General features: G+C 36.6%; 1 protein-coding gene across 1 annotated transcript in view; it reads left to right on the top strand.

Annotated features, from left to right (window-relative positions):
• LOC111515918 (ATP-binding cassette sub-family G member 8) overlaps positions 1-17,639 on the top strand; it is a 139,481-nt gene that overhangs the window by 113,019 nt on the left and 8,823 nt on the right. Inside the window, exons 8-10 of the mRNA XM_074180342.1 lie at positions 4,965-5,330; positions 10,131-10,536; positions 13,442-13,625. Coding sequence (XP_074036443.1) covers positions 4,965-5,330; positions 10,131-10,536; positions 13,442-13,625 — 956 coding nt within the window. The remainder of the gene's footprint in view (positions 1-4,964; positions 5,331-10,130; positions 10,537-13,441; positions 13,626-17,639) is intronic.

The raw sequence follows: 17,639 nt of genomic DNA on the forward strand, positions 1-17,639 counted from the left end.
TTCCAACATAAATAACAAAGAAACAGTGGCTGCGGTCTTCTGTGATATAGCGAAAGCATTTGTTTTCGTGAATCATGAAATTCTTTTACGGAAACCCAGTAGATACGGTATAACTGGAATAAATCTTAAGTGGTTTGAGTCATACTTAACAGATCGCATCCAAATACTCCCATACTTAAATGAAGGTAAAAATTACTCGCGGTGTCCCACAAGATTTGGTACTGGGCCCACTTTCATTCTCAATTTACATTAATGATATATAATCTATTAACATCCAAGGAAAATTTACTTTATTTGCTGATGATACCTCAATTTTATGGCATGCTCCTAGCAACCGTACGCTCTATGAAGTTGAAACAAGAAACAAAGATACCCTTAGCATCGAAAAATTCAATCACACATATTATACAAAATCACCACAACATAATGGACTTACACTATATAATAAAGAATTATCGCACCCCCTCTTCAAGAGAAAAATTTAAAAAATGCTGACAATGAATGCTTTCTACAGCCTTGAAGAATTTGTGATCTATTGCAAAAGTACCTAATTTATGTTAATATTATATGTAAGTATGCCCCTGTATGAATATTGTACTTTCAAAATAATTTATTGAATTTCTAATTTTTTAAAAATTGACATTAATGAGTGTTATCGTGGGCATACAAGCAGAATCATGTAAGTCCATAAAAGTGAATAACGAGAAAATCGCAATTGAATGTTCAAATCCACCTGTAAAATTTGTTTTCATGAATAAATGATTTTGATCACCAAAGGAGAGTTTGTATGCTATTTCTTAAGGCACATAATTCAATCAAACAAACATTTACAAAAAAAAAAGAATTTTTCATTTCAGTTTTTTCACAAGTCTGTACTTAAGGTTTTCTTCCTCTTCCATATGTTAACCATAAGTGACCATAAGTGAACTAGTGGCAGTTCATCATCAGAGTCACTTATGTCGTCTACTTCGCTATCATCTACACATGGCTCAGCAGATTGATCTAGCGCATTTGTCGAGGTAGGTAATGATTTGTACCATCCATGGAATTTGATGGGAATTTTTTTTACACTTATTGGTAATGGTTCATTGTAGAGTTTCTTCAGCTGCCTAGGAAATGTGGGTCTCTTTCCTCTTCCAAAAACATTGATACATTTGAACGGATCATCGTGTATATATTTGTATTCGATAACGCCTGGATTTCCTTTCGAATACTTTAAGCTCTTGATAAGTAACCAGTTTACAGTGTGTCCTTCCGAGTCTTTCGATTTGTTTCTGATCAAAATTTTTGACAATGCTTTCAAATCGTAAAAGTCTGTGAACTTCAATTCTTGTACGTTGTAGGGCTCATTTTTTTTGTTTTTGTTCCGTTTTGATCTTGCCAGTCTGAATATATTGAGTCAATCATTGATTGTATAAACTGGTACAAATTTTTTAGCATGTTCAATAGCACTATGCATGGAATCCGCTTCCATATAGGAATGTCCACTTTCCAAAAAGTTGTGCTGAATAGTTTCGAGCTGTGAAAACTGTACCACATAGATAAGCAAAGCGGCAACATGCCGATTTCGATTTTGTCCTCCACATGTGTCAGACCATAGTGACACTTCCTTTACATGTGAAGGCAAATTTTTTGTCAGGTGTAAATATAAACAGGAACCTATTTCGGCACTGCCTCTTTTTCCATTCAATTTCGACCAGCAATAACAATAGGCATCATTCGGTGGGGCTGAATTGTAAATTGTGAGGTTGTACACGCAAATTTTCCTTGAGTAGTACATGGGGCTAACATCTGAGCAGGGAATTTGAAGAACTGGCTGCAAATCGAAAGTTGATGGAACAAAACTTTCATTATTAGTAGCTCGTACTTTGTCCTTATCTTTAGCTATGTAGCAATCTTTTTTCCGCCTTATATGACTTCCATAATTCTCATTATTGTTTGCCTCATTTTCAGCTGTTTTATGCCTCTCACATAAATCTTTTTTAGGTTTGAAAAATGATAAGTTATAATGCTCTCCAAAAATTCTCTTATACGTTATAAATGTCACGAATTGTTTTTCTTCTGCTTCACATTTTTCTTTGTAGAGACTGTAAATCTTTGAAATAGATAATTTACTGTCCAGGTAATCTTTCTTCGTAGTTTTACGAGAATAGTGTGATATCACTGTTGGAAAGCTCTCTATGTGTTCCTTAACAGCAGCAACAAGCTCAGGAACGGTTTTATTTCCTGGCACATATTTTCCACGTTTATCTTCTCCAATATAGGTACCAACTGGTCCCTTGTTTTGAAAGGCGTTTCTAACTACGTCACCACTTATACTGAGCGTTTTTAGAAAAAAAGCTTGACATATTCTCATTTTGTTTTTATCTTTTTCGAAGTAGTACTGTTTGAAATTACTTCTGGGGCCTCTATTTCCATTTCTTTGTCTCCTTCTCTCTGGAGACATGCTTGTAATATTGGAAAGTAGGAAATCTTTTTGTCATTTGAAATTGTCCATTTTCCAATATTGTGAACAAATAGCTTCCCTTTCAGCATCTGAGAATTTAGTCTGACATTTGAAACGACATTTTTCACAATTGACCGCTCGAAGTTTTTTAGGTGGTCTTTGCCGCTTATTAATCTCATATTTCAAACCATCACTTCTTCTCTTTTTTGCGATATTGCGTTTCCAATCACTAGGATGACTTCTTTTCCATCTTGTTAGCTGTTTTTCTTTTTTTCATTTTCCGTTTCCTCCTCTAAAACAAAAATGGTGTAGAGAGTAGTTTTCCATAATAAACTTATTTTTTACCTTTTTCTGACTCTGATGTATTATTTGCACTATAATCAGGATCTTTTACTGAGTCATCACTGTCTTCATTCAGCGATAGCTGATACAATTCACTTCTTTTTTCTCTCGATGAGGTTTTCCCATATATTTGAGCAGCATCATTTCCAACTAGAATAAAAAAAAATCTGTTGTTTGCAATTGAGCTCGAATGAGTGTGGGTAGTGAAAGCACGAGCATCAGGCTCAATTAATAAACCAAAAAATGCGTTCTGAAGGTCTATTACCGTTGTTTGTAGCATCAAGTGTTTCAGTGTCCGAATCTGGGGATGAATAATTGCTGTCTTTATTCAAAATTTGCTGAGAAACAATTTTCGTGGATATACTTGGCAATTTTGAGTCATCAATAAAACTTTCATCAGCACAATTATCACCTGAAAACAAGCAGAAAATTGATCAATAGTTTTCACTCTCTTGGTTTAAGAAACAATTAAGTCTTAAGTGCAGGTACCACCACTAACAAGAAGAACCACATAAGTCCAACCAAATACCCAATATCAATTGGAGATCAGAGAATGATTTAATTATTGTCTTTACTAGCATGCTATTATTTTCTATGCATATAAATTCATTAGAAAACCGTGATCTTAATTAACTACTGCTCACCTGCACATGATGTTTCACACCTATTTTCAATGATGTTTCCACATATCAAGTTTTCATGATTGTTCATAGATGTTTTAAAAGTGACACTATTTTTATCGATAACATGGCTCACTTATTCACTGCATGCTAAAAAAACAATATTTTTGCCTCTGGAAGACATTTATGCAATATGGATAAACTCTTAGGATCCTACACCACGCAACAATAAACACCAAATGACAGACTTACGGGTTTTTTCCTGTTCAGACTTGTCGCTTATTGGTCAGTAGAAACTGAAAATCGTTTAAGTGCACTTGACCGATTCTGCATGTTGGAATTATGACGAAGTTAGACTTAAGTGAATTTCAATCGGTGTATGTCCAGTAACAAACGCAAAATGGACTTGAATGTTTCTTTGCCTGGAGCGTTACCCTAATATAGAGTTGTACGTGACACATTCTTCATTTTCGAAAAAAGTGGACTTAGAAGGTTCTGCTTGTACGCCCACGATATGACTTGCCATATCCAAGCACAACTTGGCTACAAATGGTTGATAAAGAATCTGAATTTGAATCTATTGAGAATGACATGAAAATGAAAGACTGGTTTGACTCAAATCTCTTGAGCTTGAATTTATCAAGAACAAAATTAGTGTCGTATCGTTGCCAGATTCCAGCCGTACATCTAAATAATATTCAAATAGATAACGTACCAGCTTCTAAATTCCTTGGCTTGTTCATTGACAACAATTTAAAATTCAACAAACAATTACAAGCTCTCCTCTGGATGTTATGCAATACGAGTAACCGCATTTGAGCTCGGATCTGCGGTTTATCATTTCCTTTTCAAATCGCATCTCCGTAATGATATTTGCTTTTGAGGTGTGTGTTCTAACACATGCCTGCTATCATTATTACAAGAATCCTTAGGCATGGCAAAGCCGAGCCTAGGGATTCTTGTCGGCCTCTTTTTGCCTCCAACAGAATCCTAACTGTGGTCTCCTTATTTAGATATGAGACAATCTGCCTTCTCTTTCAAAATAGGAACTCGTTCTACAACTTAGACGAGCCAATGTATCAAACCAGACGAATATTCAGCTTCAAATTACCGCTGCTTTCTTCGACCATAGTTAAAGATTCCATTATTTACGGTCTCAAAATGTGCAATCATCTTCCTTAAGCTATAAGAACCATAAATGACCTTAGCGCTCTTGAGAAAGACTTGCTTTCTGTGAGACCTTATTATAGCATAGCAGAATTTTACGATGATAATTTAATTGAGTATGACTAACTGTAATTTCTACGGTATTTTATTGATTTGATTCAATTTAGTTTGAATTGATTTATTTAATTTTTTTAATCTTATATCCTGAACGTTTGTATTAGGTTATTGTTATTTACATGTCTTTTTTAAGTTCATGTTATCACTTACTTAGTGATTTTACTTCAGAGATTTGATTTATATGTTATTTATATTTCGCACATAGCTTTGTCAATAAGAATTCATTCTTCAGAATTGAACTGGTTGTCTACATAACATGCTTTCATTCCCAGGTGTGTGGTGTTGGAATTTTCCCTAAATCTTTCAACTGCTGCCTCCAGTCCAATCAGCATCTCCTGCTCAATGAGGTGTCGTTCGAAATACGAGGTGGTGAAGTCATGGCACTGATGGCAACTTCTGAAGAGGAAGGTACAGCTCTACTGGATATTGTCGCAGGTCTGAGAGCACCAGTGCTAGGAAGCGTTCTTTTGAATGGACAGAACGTCCGGCCGCATTCTTTGAAGTCCAGAGTAGCATATGTGCAAAGTGATTCTCATTTATGTAAAGACATGACAGTTGTACAGACTTTGAGGTTTCACTACGATCTCAAGAAACCCACCGATAAATTAGGATATTTGAAAATCGACGCCATGGACAGGGTAAGGATAGCATTGGGTGGATTGCAATCAACTTCAGAAGCAGATGCATGAAATTGAGTTCTCAAAACTTTCAAAAATACATATTACTGGAGTTTTTTCCCAACAACAAACCGTTATTTCAACACCTCGGCACGTGTTTCGATCACCAAGTGATCATCTTCAAGAGGAAGGTCAAACAGTTTGATCTTCTGATAATCTTGAAGATGATCACTTGGTGATCGAAACACGTGTCGAGGTGTTGAAATAACGGTTTAGTGTTGGGAAAAAATGCAGTAATATTCATTACTACACCAAAGGATCCAAACAGTGCATCACAAGTTTCAAAAATACAAACGAATAGTTTTTTGAAAGGCCTTAGAAGTTACTTCTCCATACGTCGTCTCATAAAACTAGTTTTTCTGACATTCGAGCTCATCTATTCAGGACAAACCTCTACTGAAGATGTATAACCTATTATTACATACGTGAAAACGAATCATTCTTCTCTGATATTCATATCGTTAACAAAATGAATACTGTATTCTCTATTACCATTTTAGTAGAAGAATTATTTGATTCAGACAATACCACAGTTAGCATATAGTGATCATTCAATGGAATATTGAAGAGAGGGGATCATGCTTATGTTTTGCCTTGCCTCCTAACGGGGGGCTGGAGGTACCCCTGCTGAATGAGGTTTTGCTCATAGAGTTAAAAGAAAATGAAGCCTTGTTATCAGGTGTGTAAATCTGTGCTTCAAGGATGTATGATTGAGATTCACTGATTAAACATACGAAATATCGGGCGCCCCTCAGTCGAATGAAGCGTTGTCAATTCGAACTTCTTCTGTAATGAACCTTTTTTCCCCAGCTACTCATGGTGCATACTATGGACCATGAAGAAATCAAACACCCAAACCTGAATGTAAAGAGAAAGTGGTCATCGACTAAAAACCCCAACATTTTTTTTTTGAGAACGATCAAGAAAAAGAGCGTATCAGTTCTCCGGCTTTTGGTCTGTGTTTACAGAAGGGATGCGTGTTGATGAAGCAACCCTCAACTATCCTTTCTGTAATATGAAATCAAGAGCAGGAGCTCCCCAGTTCTCCAACTCCTAAAGTAAACCCAAGCGACTAGGTGTTGCAGCCTGAAAACAACCTACGATCTATTTAAGAGCAAAATATTTAATGAAGCTGCCATGAATCAAATTTTTGAGCAGCAGGAGCAAAATCCGCATCAGGAGAAAAAACATTCTTTCCTTGAGTAGGTCCTATAAATAACTTTAATCAACATCGATTCAACGACGAATCAAGAGAAACAACTAACTAGTTCTCCAGCTTTTGGGCTAAGCTCATAGAGGAGATGAAGTTTAATCGATCGGCTTCAACTATGGAACCTGTAACATCGGAACAAATCAGGAGCTTCTTAGTTCTGCTGAACCAAACCAGGAGGCAAGGTGCACTGAAGACTCACCCATCAAATGAAGTGATCGGCATCGAATAGAAACCTGATTCATTTGGTCGAGTTATAATTGATATGAGAAACAATGAAACCATGTGGGTTGCAGCTAGAGGTCGAATAGAAGTACTCAATTCAGATCTATCCTACCTATCCCTCGAGTTTCTTCACTATCAGTACAGATAGTGACTGAGTCATTACCAGAAGACAATAACGGATACTAACAATATGAACGTCATGAAAAATATCTAGCATTCAACAAAAAATATTTTCAACAACTTCCAGATGAGATTTAAATCTATCCGAAGACCTCATCAGGTATTTTCAATGAATTTTCTGAGATCTGGAAAAGCAAGCGATCTTCTAGAGTTAGGTTAGGTCCAAAGTGAGTGGGTCTATTCGACACTCTACCGCAACACGCAAGGTTTTATTGTGGCTCACTCATATTCATACTCGGACAAGTGAATCCAGCTTCTTAACGCAGCCGATTAGTTTGTATGGTGAGTGGTCTTCCAGGTCAAATATTGAGAGTATGGCTCTGTCGAAATCTATAGATCTGATTCGGTCCCCAGCGGCGCAGACACGAAGTATATGCTCTATTAATGAGGTAGTAGAATAGTCAAGTTGCAAGAATCCCACCTTGATACACACGACAACCTTTCCATATGAGGGTTTTTGCACGTCAGCTACACCTGACGATGGCTTAGATTCAGCCATGCAGGGCTTTTTCGCCTCTGGTTTTGTTGAATCATCACTTGAGCGCAAACGTTTGCTAACCTGCTCATGGGGAGGTTTGTTCCCCCACCTGAGACAGATTCTGCGTACGCCGCTCAAGAGTTTGGTGCAAGTCGTCTCCCCGCTTTCGGGGAGACGACTCAGTCTTTTCCTGGCTGCACCACCAAACCTTTTTTCAAGGTTCAGTTGTTGGATCAGAAGTTGGGGTGTTGAGAAGCTCTCGCTCCTCAACTGAATTTACAGGGAGGTCAGTTGGAGTCATAAACCCGACATCCATCTCCTCTGTAGACTCGCTGTTGAACTAAATGTACAGGGAGGTCAGTTGGAGTCGTAAACTCGACATCCACCCCCTCTGTAGAGTCGCTCCTGAATTATATTCACAGGGAGATCAGTTGGAGTCGTAAATCCGACATTCATCTCCTCTGTAGGCTCGCTCCTGAATTAAATTTACAGTTAGGTCAGTTGGAGTCGTAAACTCTACATCCATCTTCTCTGTAGACTCATTCCTGAATTAAATTTACAGGGAGGTCAGTTGGAGTCGTAAACTCGACATCCATCTTCTCTGTAGACTCTCTCCTGAATTAAATTCACAGGGAGGTAAGTTGGAGTCGTAAACTCGACATCCATCTTCTCTGTAGACTCATTCCTGAATTAAATTTACAGGGAGGTCAGTTGGAGTCGTGAACTCGACATCCATCTCCTCTGTAGACTCGCTACTGATCTAAGTTTACAGGGAGGTCAATTGGAGTCGTAAGCTTGACATCCATCTCCTCTATAGACTCAGCGTCAGAAAGAATTTTCAACTTTACTGTGTCAACAAAAGTCCCACGAGTAGCTAGGGGAATGAGGTCAATCACGGCAGAGCCCCGCATTACCGTGACAAGGCGATGCTACGACGAGAGGGCGCCCGGTATCTCGAAGGATCTGTAGAGACAGCTGATAGGCTCAGTGTCATTCATTCTCTCGGCACGGATACACACACTTTAGGATTAAGCCATCGTTGGGATGTCATTCAGTTAGGAAATAACAGAACCACAAGTGATTCTGTCATTTCCATATACAGCGGGGCTACGTGGAAGCAGGCATCCGATGGCCGGTTTGCTCAACCTCTTTCCTTCACTATTAGTACAGATAGTGACTTAGTCATTACCAGAAGACAACAACGGATACTAACAATATGAACATCATGAAAAATATCTAGCATTCAACAAAAAATATTTTCAATAACTTCCAGATGAGATTCACATCTATCCGAAGACCTCATCAGGTATTTTCAATGTATTTTCTGAGACCTAGAAAAGCAACGGATCTTCTAGAGTACCTAGCCTTGCATTCATACAAGGTGGTACCATGCTTCCTCTATTTTAGTAGGAACTTAAGATCACTATGATCACCTCCTGTGATTTGTAATAATAGAAGAACCAGTCCCCTACAACTCAGTGAGGGGTTCTCTATTGCTAATGTGATGCCTATGAGGAAGTTTGGAGATTCTGTCATGATCATACAAAAACCCTGGATCTGCAGGAGGAAATTGTATAGCAAAATCTCAGAAAGATCAGAAAAATGTATAGAAATATCAGAAAATAATGGAGTATACGGTCTTCAAGTAAATTTTGTATGAAAGAATTTACGTGAATTATATTGAAGATGGCAGGCGAGGCATGCATACCTCTCTCAAGATAGTCCAAGACAACCATTAACCAGGGAGGTAAAATAGCTAGTGAGGATCAGCCAAGCAGTCACATCACTGCTCATAATGAGCTGTGACGTGAATGAACACTCCTGACTTTGGTGGGGGTACTGACTTTAATGAAATAAGCAAATGATCAAGATACAGCAATATTAGACGTATTACTAGTAACCATAGTATGTGTGATTAATGACTTGTTTATGTTGTTGTGATTCATGATCACTTCAATGAAATGAATTACTACCAGTGCTAATTAGACAAATGCATTTTTATTCATTTCATTATAGTAACTATAGCATAAACTTTGGAATTGGATAGTCCCTCACCTCGATTATAAAATAAATAAACTTCGGGAAAACAAACTGAGAAACCTCTAAGGCACACCAGGAAACTTGCTCAGCTGGGTGAAATTGGTATTGATATAGGGGATTCATAGTCAGTAGTAAGGCAACTACAGCTAGCGAATCTCTACAAATCACTTTGAGTATTGGTCCAATATTAGATACACCTCAAACTGATCCAGAAACATTCAGTGAGAAAGAGTGAAGTTGGTGGTTCCACTGATATTAACATATGTATCCCCTTTTCCTTTCAGTTGTTGAAGATTACTCGTGAACAAGCAAGCCTGTTATACAACTCTTTGGGAATTGTTTCTGTATAATAGTTTGTTTTCAAAAATAAACTTCAGATTTTGGGATTGAGTGATGGAACATTTCAGTAGAGGTCTTGTTTTTGAATTGAATGAACTCCTCCCTGTTGATTAGGTAATGGTCACTAATATAAAGTAAACTATTTGTGAGGAATAAAGGCGATTATCATTTTCAAATGCTGCTCAACAACAGGAATTTCCTGTAATTGATCAAGCTATCACTTCCAGCAAAAGCTGTTGTGAATTCATTTCCGTTTAGATATACATATAATATCAAAATATATTTTCAGATAAACGTTTTAATCGAAGATCTTGGCTTGGAACTGGTGAGACACACCAAAGTTTCATCGATGACCATTTCAGAGAGAAGAAGACTGAACGTAGCATGCCATCTCATATTAGATACAGATATAGTGATTTTAGATCAACCAACTAGAGGAATGGACATTTTCGACACTTTTTTTCTAGTTGAATACTTGAAACAATGGGCAAATGGAGGGGCGGGAAATGCTCTCGGAAGGATTGTTATATTCACCATGCACCCACCCACATACGAAATTTTTACCATGCTTTCTAGGATTCTCCTAATATCAGCTGGAAGGACAATGTACAGCGGGAAGCGAAGGGATATGCTGCCATATTTCGCATTAGTTGAATATCCCTGCCCATCGTATAAAAACCCATCAGATTACTATCGTGAGTGTTTCTATTATGAATAATATATATGTCACCATAATAATAATAATAATAATCTCTATTTTTCTTCTTGACATGATTGAACACGTATAGAATTCGTCAGGTACATAGAGAATAGCATACTCAATAATAGTAATAGTAAAAGTAAAAGTATTACATGTTATTAAAATGAGACAGTAATTAGTCACGTTTATCATAAAATAGAAATATAAATATACATATATAACTTTTATTCATGTATACACGTATACACACACATATACATATACATATACATAATCTACATATACATAAGAATGTTTGCAGCGCTACTTCAAAAGGAACTTCTGTATCGTATAGGGATTTTTGTTGATTGAAAATCTTTTTGATAGAAATTTAAATTTTCTCAGGCACCCTGTTTCCCTAATCTCTTGTGGGAGATTATTAAAAAGTTTTGGTCCCAGGTAACAAGCAGAATATTCACATTCAAAGTAAAGTCTTCTCTATTATTAAATACATAAATGCATAGCTCTAAGATAAATAAACGTACCATTGTTGAAAGTCTGTGTTCTTGTATTCCAAACATTCGTTATGGAATGGGGAATGTTTCTCAATTTGGGTTATTACAGCAAATACAAATTTGAACAAAATAAAGTTGAGTTTATTCCATGAGTTTTTCAAATTCACTTCGAAAAGTATTCAAATTGATTTTTCAAATTTTGGGTTTTAATTTCTAAAGGGATTTGTTTCTGATTCACATAATCTATCCGAGTCATCAATGAAAGTACGTGATGACATCATTCGCTTATTTGAGTGAATCCCACTCATATTCGAAGAGGATAACTAGTGGAAAAAAAGTATTGGCTTTCTACTTCTCCATCTTGATACTGAAAAATTTGGGAAATTTTTCAAAAAAAAGAAGAAAGCAATCATTTGAAAAAAATTATCTACAAACATGTGTAGATCATGCAAAAAAGTAACTTTTAGACACAAATTGGAAAAAAACCTGTCGAAACAAATTCTATCAATTGTTTTCGAAACATTGAGAATCAATTGGAGTCAACATAGAGTGACATTGAAGAGGAAGATCATTTGATTGCAGAAATTGTACAGAATATAACCCTCATTGAAATGTTGATGGTGTGAATGTTAGCTTCACCCATCTCAGCTTTCCTTTTTACTGGTTTGTATTTTTTTCTGACCCAATTCAAGTTGTTCAATTCCTTTCAGCCATATCCTCTCACAAGCAACTTTCTATTCTCAGAATTATTGTGCACATCAAAGGAAAATATGAACGTTTTCTTTCAACGTTCGATCACCTGCTGCATTTTATATTCATAATTCGGCCACCCTCCACAGACGTTGAACCTTTCATAAAAAATCTTCATGAATATTTACAAGAATGTGAAAAATCTGCAGATGTGCATGTTTTACTAGGGGACATGAACATAAATATCTTAGATTCATCCGAGAACTCAAAAAATTATTTAAATGTACTAGCCGGATCGAACTTCCAATCGACCATAAACATACCTACGAGAGAAGAACAGATTTAAAATGCAAAGTTGAAACAGATCTTCAAGATATATTTGCATGGTTCAACAATAGACTATTAACAGTTAATTTCTGAAAAACTTACTTTATCCCATTTTCTTGCAATAAAAATAAGCAACCAGATTTCCGAACATTATCAATCCCTACAGATAATTCCGATGTCACCATACGTTCCACCGAACATTGTAAATATCTAGGAGTATACATTGACAGCTATCTGAAGTGAAATAAGCAAATTATGTATGTCTGTAAAGAAGTGAGATCTATTTTACCAAGATTCAAATTTCTGTCAGACATACTAGATATATAACATCTCAAAATCCTTCACTATGCTCTTGTAGCAAGTCATCTGACCTATGAAATAGTAGCTTGGTGGGGAACTGCAGATATCCATCTAAGAAATCTGTAAGTACTTCAAAAATATTTCCTAAAAATAATGTAGGTATAAAAAAAAGTATACCTATCCAACCAACGAGCTTTTCGAAGAAACAAAACTTTTTGATCTGAAGCAAATATTTGTTTATAGTCTACTATTGAGGCAGCCTAGAAATAAAACTGAACTCATAATGATAGACCATCCCCACTCAACATGACATAAAGAAAATGCATCAAAAGTCCCCAAACCCGAAAAAACCAAATTTCAAAAATCGTATTGATACTTGGGACCCAAAATCCACAATTCATTACCAATAGAATTGAAATGTATTAACTCAAATCCGCTTTATAAAAAAAAGCTTAAAATTTGGATACATTACTACCCAAGAATGGATTTACACCTTCTCATCAATTAAAACGATCAATACATTTGAATATCATCCTCTCCCACCATCAACGCTCTGTAGATCTTTGTAAATTTATATGTTTGAGTTCATTTTAGCAAGAATGTGTCTACGTATATGTATGTATATGTAGGTTGTGTATATGCGTGTGTATATATGTATTCTATTCCATTCATAAAACATGTTCCCCTACGTCGATACTATATTTGATTATTTTACACATTGCTTCCAATTTAATCTTTTTTGAATGAATCAAATACTCAAACTCAAGGCCTCGTGTGGTTTTTGATTTGTTCACTATCTTCTGTCAATGGGTGGATGCATGTATATGTGTATGCATATATATGTATGTATATGTGTATATATGTAAATCTAATAAATATCACGCACAAGCTCTGTGAGCTTCAGTGATTTGTTATGTTTATTTCTTTACTTGTTGGATGTTTGTCTTTTATCTTTTTGTACATTTCGAAATGAACATTATTATTATTATAATTCATTATTACTTTTCATCCAATTCGGGTTGAAAATTTGAGAATAAGTCTCATTGTGGAAGATGAGCGCGTTCAATTCTACAGTGATTTATTTTTCAGTTGATTTAGTAACTCTGGACGACCTCTCTGCCGAAGCCATGCTGGAATCTTCCCAACGAATAGAACAATTAGCAGAGATTTTTAGGCAGAAACAGGAACCCATGAGCGACCCGGGGCGCCCTGCAACCTTACCCATGACTGTGAGGAACTCCAACTGCATAGTTCAAGGATTTGTGCTATTCACGTAAGAATTCTTTTAAGGAATTTGAATATTTTGCATTGTTGGAAACAATCTGGTTGAGTGGGGGTGGAATACTCAAACGATTTGGTCATTCAATTTATGTTCTCACTTACTGAACTATCAGAAAATGAAATATCGAAACAAAAATATTCTGTCGCAAACAACATCATAGTTTTCATATATTTTGATACATTACAAATACAGAAACTTCTATCTTCATTTTCCTGAGCAAAATTCACCATTTTGATTCTTACTGTATCAATTATATATTCTGGTCACCTAAATCTGTTTTCCAAAGTAGAAATGACATTGTCCACGTTTTCAGTCGTTGAACACATTCCAGCAACTGCGGGTTTAGCCTCTCCTTTGAAATATCTTTACAATTTCAACATAATTTCTTCATTGCTGTAATCACAGAGTTTGCGAAGATTCTTGAACGATTCATAAAACAAGAACCAATCTTGAGGATTTATATCAAAATGTGGGAAATGTTTCTCCAGTGTCTTCCGAATTTGGAATTTATCGAGTTCTCTGGCAAATTGTGCATTCGAGGATTGATTCGAAACAACTGGAACTGGTATTAGAACTGATTTGAGAACATTTGTAACTGTTTCACAAGCATTTTAATGTCACTGATACATGTATTTTTCTCGTCACTTTTTCCTACTCTTTCTATCATTTCAGGTGTTTGCTGTCGGTTGATAGATATATTTTCAACCCATTGTGCTACAGTATCTCTGTGTTCTTGTTCACTAACTAACTCTTCTCTCGAAGTCAAACTAACTATTTCATATTGAAGACGAACGCTATCACGAGTACTGCCATTTTCTTTTCTTCTAGCTGAGCTTTGTGTAACTCTTCTTCCATCTGAAGCAAATTTAAACTATTTTCTATCTCTTTCTGTTTCAATTCCAGATTTCTTCGTTATTTTTCTATTTCTATAGCTTTTCTCTTCATTTCCAAATCTATATAACTTCTACGGGAACATTCAGTCTTTCTAGAAATTTTTGAGCATACTTCCGATTTTTGGTGATGTCTCAAGGAAGTTGGCTCTTTCACGACTATTTTCTCTTACTGGTCATTTGAAGTTTCTGGAATTTGGGATCGATTTGACTTGTCACATTGGTCGGGCCGAACATAATCCATCGATAGGCTTCGATTGAAACCGGCACCAAGTCTTTGTGATTTACGCTGCTCCATATCGTGATCACGTCGGGGTCACCAATGTTATTGTTTTAGAAAAATTGATCAAATCAAGCCAATAAATCCAACTACAGTCAAGAAGAGACTTTATGGACGTTTTTACTATTCTTTCATTTGTTTGTGAACAAGATTTGTCAGTTGAATATTGAAAAAATTGTAAAAACGTCAATGAAGTTCCTTCCTGACTAGAATTGGATTTATTGGCTTGATTTGAATTAATCCTTCCGAAAGAATAACAGTGTGAATGAACTCGAACCAGAATTTTGCAGATTTTTCAACCTTTTTTATGTGAAAGTGACTTTTTCTTCTTGTTGGAAGATTGCTCGCGTTCAGCTCATTCCCAAAAAGTGCTAGAAAAATCTTCCAAATAACTATAGATCAGTCGCTTCGCTATCAATGATATAAAAAATCATGAAGAAAGTAGTAAACAACCATATCTTCAAATATTTGAAAGGCTTCAACATCTTGAGCGATCATCAATATGGCTTTCGGAAAAGCCATATTGAATGTTACCCATATTTCGAATAACGCAATCGAGAAACATGGAGAATCAAGAGCTGTTGTGCTTGATATTTCTAAGCCCTTCAATCGTGTGTGGTACGAGGGTTTGCTGGCCAAACTTCCGTGCTATGGATTGTCGGATCATTTTTGTGGATGGCTCCTCAGGTCTCTGAAAGAACGTTTCGTGCAAGTAACCGTCGATGAATTACTTTCGAATATTTCATCAGTTCGAACTTCCATATAAATTGATTTGAAATCACTGAAAATAAAATAAGAATTTTATTGAACAAAAACTGAAATGACAAAAACATAACATACAAGCAACAACAAAAAAAATAAAATTGGAAATATTAATGAGAAGCTGAAAATTAAAAAATATTATTAACAAAAAATGAAAACAATAAAATTTTAAAGATTTCAAACCAAGTTACGTCACGAAGTTTCGATTGTTAGTATCCACAATCGTCTTCGGGTGATAACTGGACTTATCCCTCCGAGTTCTGACTATTTATAGGTCATTCGAATGCTTTCACCTATCACCTCTTCCCTCTCTCCGCTTCAGTGGTTTTAGCGGGAGATGACCGTTTGGCGGGAGTTGGTCGTTGTTTGCTTGATTAGAGGTTTACATATGTTACATATCTCTACGCTAGCTTGGCTAAATACGTTGTTGGACAACATATACGCGGCTTCTTTGAATTTTCTCCCAAACCAGTGTTTCTCTTTGTGGATGATTTCAGCATGAGCCCACTTGATATCATGTTGATGAGTCCAAACATGCTCTGCTATTTCGGATTTGCTGGTTTCTCCTCGCTTTGTGTGTTTTTTATACTCGGAATGCGAACTTTCAATGGCCTCTTAGTTTCACCGATGTATGATTCTCCGCACTCGCAAGGTATCCTTTAAATGCAATTCTTGAAATCGCAGTCCACGTTTGGTGGCCTGGTTTTCGTGAGGCTGCTACAGATAGTGTTCCCAGATCTGAAGCAGGTCCTGCTGTTATACTTGGACCAAATCCTTCTTATTCTTTACGATAATCCTCTGATGTAGGGAAGTTCAAGTACTGGTTGTGGCGGCTTCTCTTCCTTGTGGAGCTCTCGCTGTCTTCTAGCTAAAGCCTGTTCTACCATCACTATGGAGTAACCATTCCGTTGAAGGTCATTTTTGATGAAGCCTAGTTCCTTTTCGAGACCTTCCTTTGTATTACAGAGCCCCAAAGCACGGTCTAGTAGATCTCTTAGTCGATTGATGGTGGTTGGATTTCTGCTTCAGATACTGTCCTGTGTGAGTGGGTTTTCGATGTACAGATGTTTCCCATTTAGTGTCGGTCCTCTTCACCAATACGTCTAAGAAAGGCAATTCCACAACGAATTACCGTCAATAATCTTTTCAATTTTTTTTCAGGGATTTCAAATCAATTTATATTATATTAGACAATGGAAGTCCGAACTGATGAAATACACCACGGAACATTGTCAACCACCTCCAAACAAACCAGCGAATACTTTCACCATCAACGCTGGTGTTACCCAGGGATACATATTGTCTCCAACACTCTTCTTATTGTATATCAACGACAGCAACAACAACGGCAAAAAACAAGAATCCAATATATTGCTTGGCTGACGACAGCATTTCATTTGGATTACAAGACGGAATTACGGAGGCACATCTTCACCAGCAGTAGGATGTTGCATATTTCAATAAGGATCTAGAAGTGATTTCGAATTGAGGTGGAAGTAACCAGGTTCAATTCAATGACACAAAAACCCAGGCGTCGGTTTTCTCCAAGAAGATGAATGTCTCCGAAACGGATATAATAATGTCAGATCAGACAATTATGCTTTCTGTTTCGATAAGTTTGTTGGGGGTTAAAATGGATACCAATATGTCTTGGCACAATCATATCGCTGTAATTGCAAATGCTGCTTCTCAAAAGCTTGGAACACTGTTCCGAAGCACCTCAGCAACTTTCGATACTATATAAAGTTCAGATTATACCTCCTTTGGGATATTGTTCTCATGTATGGAGCTCTGCCCCCAAACAAACCTGAAGTTGTTGAATTCTATCCAGAAAAGAGCCACCCACCTGACTGGAAAAGTGACTTGGCACATTTAATTTCACCAAGAGCGGTATATATTAGAAATACGCGACAGACTGTGGCTGCTCATCGTTTTTAGGTTCAACTTAGTACACCTCAAACTCCACTGTTTAGGAACTCTTTCATCTAATGAACTGCGTTCATATGGAATCAACAGAAATGTGAGATCAAGCATTCACAATCAGGATCAGCTGACTATAAAGGAATATGATTG

The sequence above is a fragment of the Leptinotarsa decemlineata genome, unplaced genomic scaffold (genome assembly GCF_025532065.1).
Source record: "Leptinotarsa decemlineata unplaced genomic scaffold, Ldec_3_MD MMD2_tig00026294_RagTag_RagTag, whole genome shotgun sequence".
Taxonomy (NCBI): domain Eukaryota; kingdom Metazoa; phylum Arthropoda; class Insecta; order Coleoptera; family Chrysomelidae; genus Leptinotarsa; species Leptinotarsa decemlineata.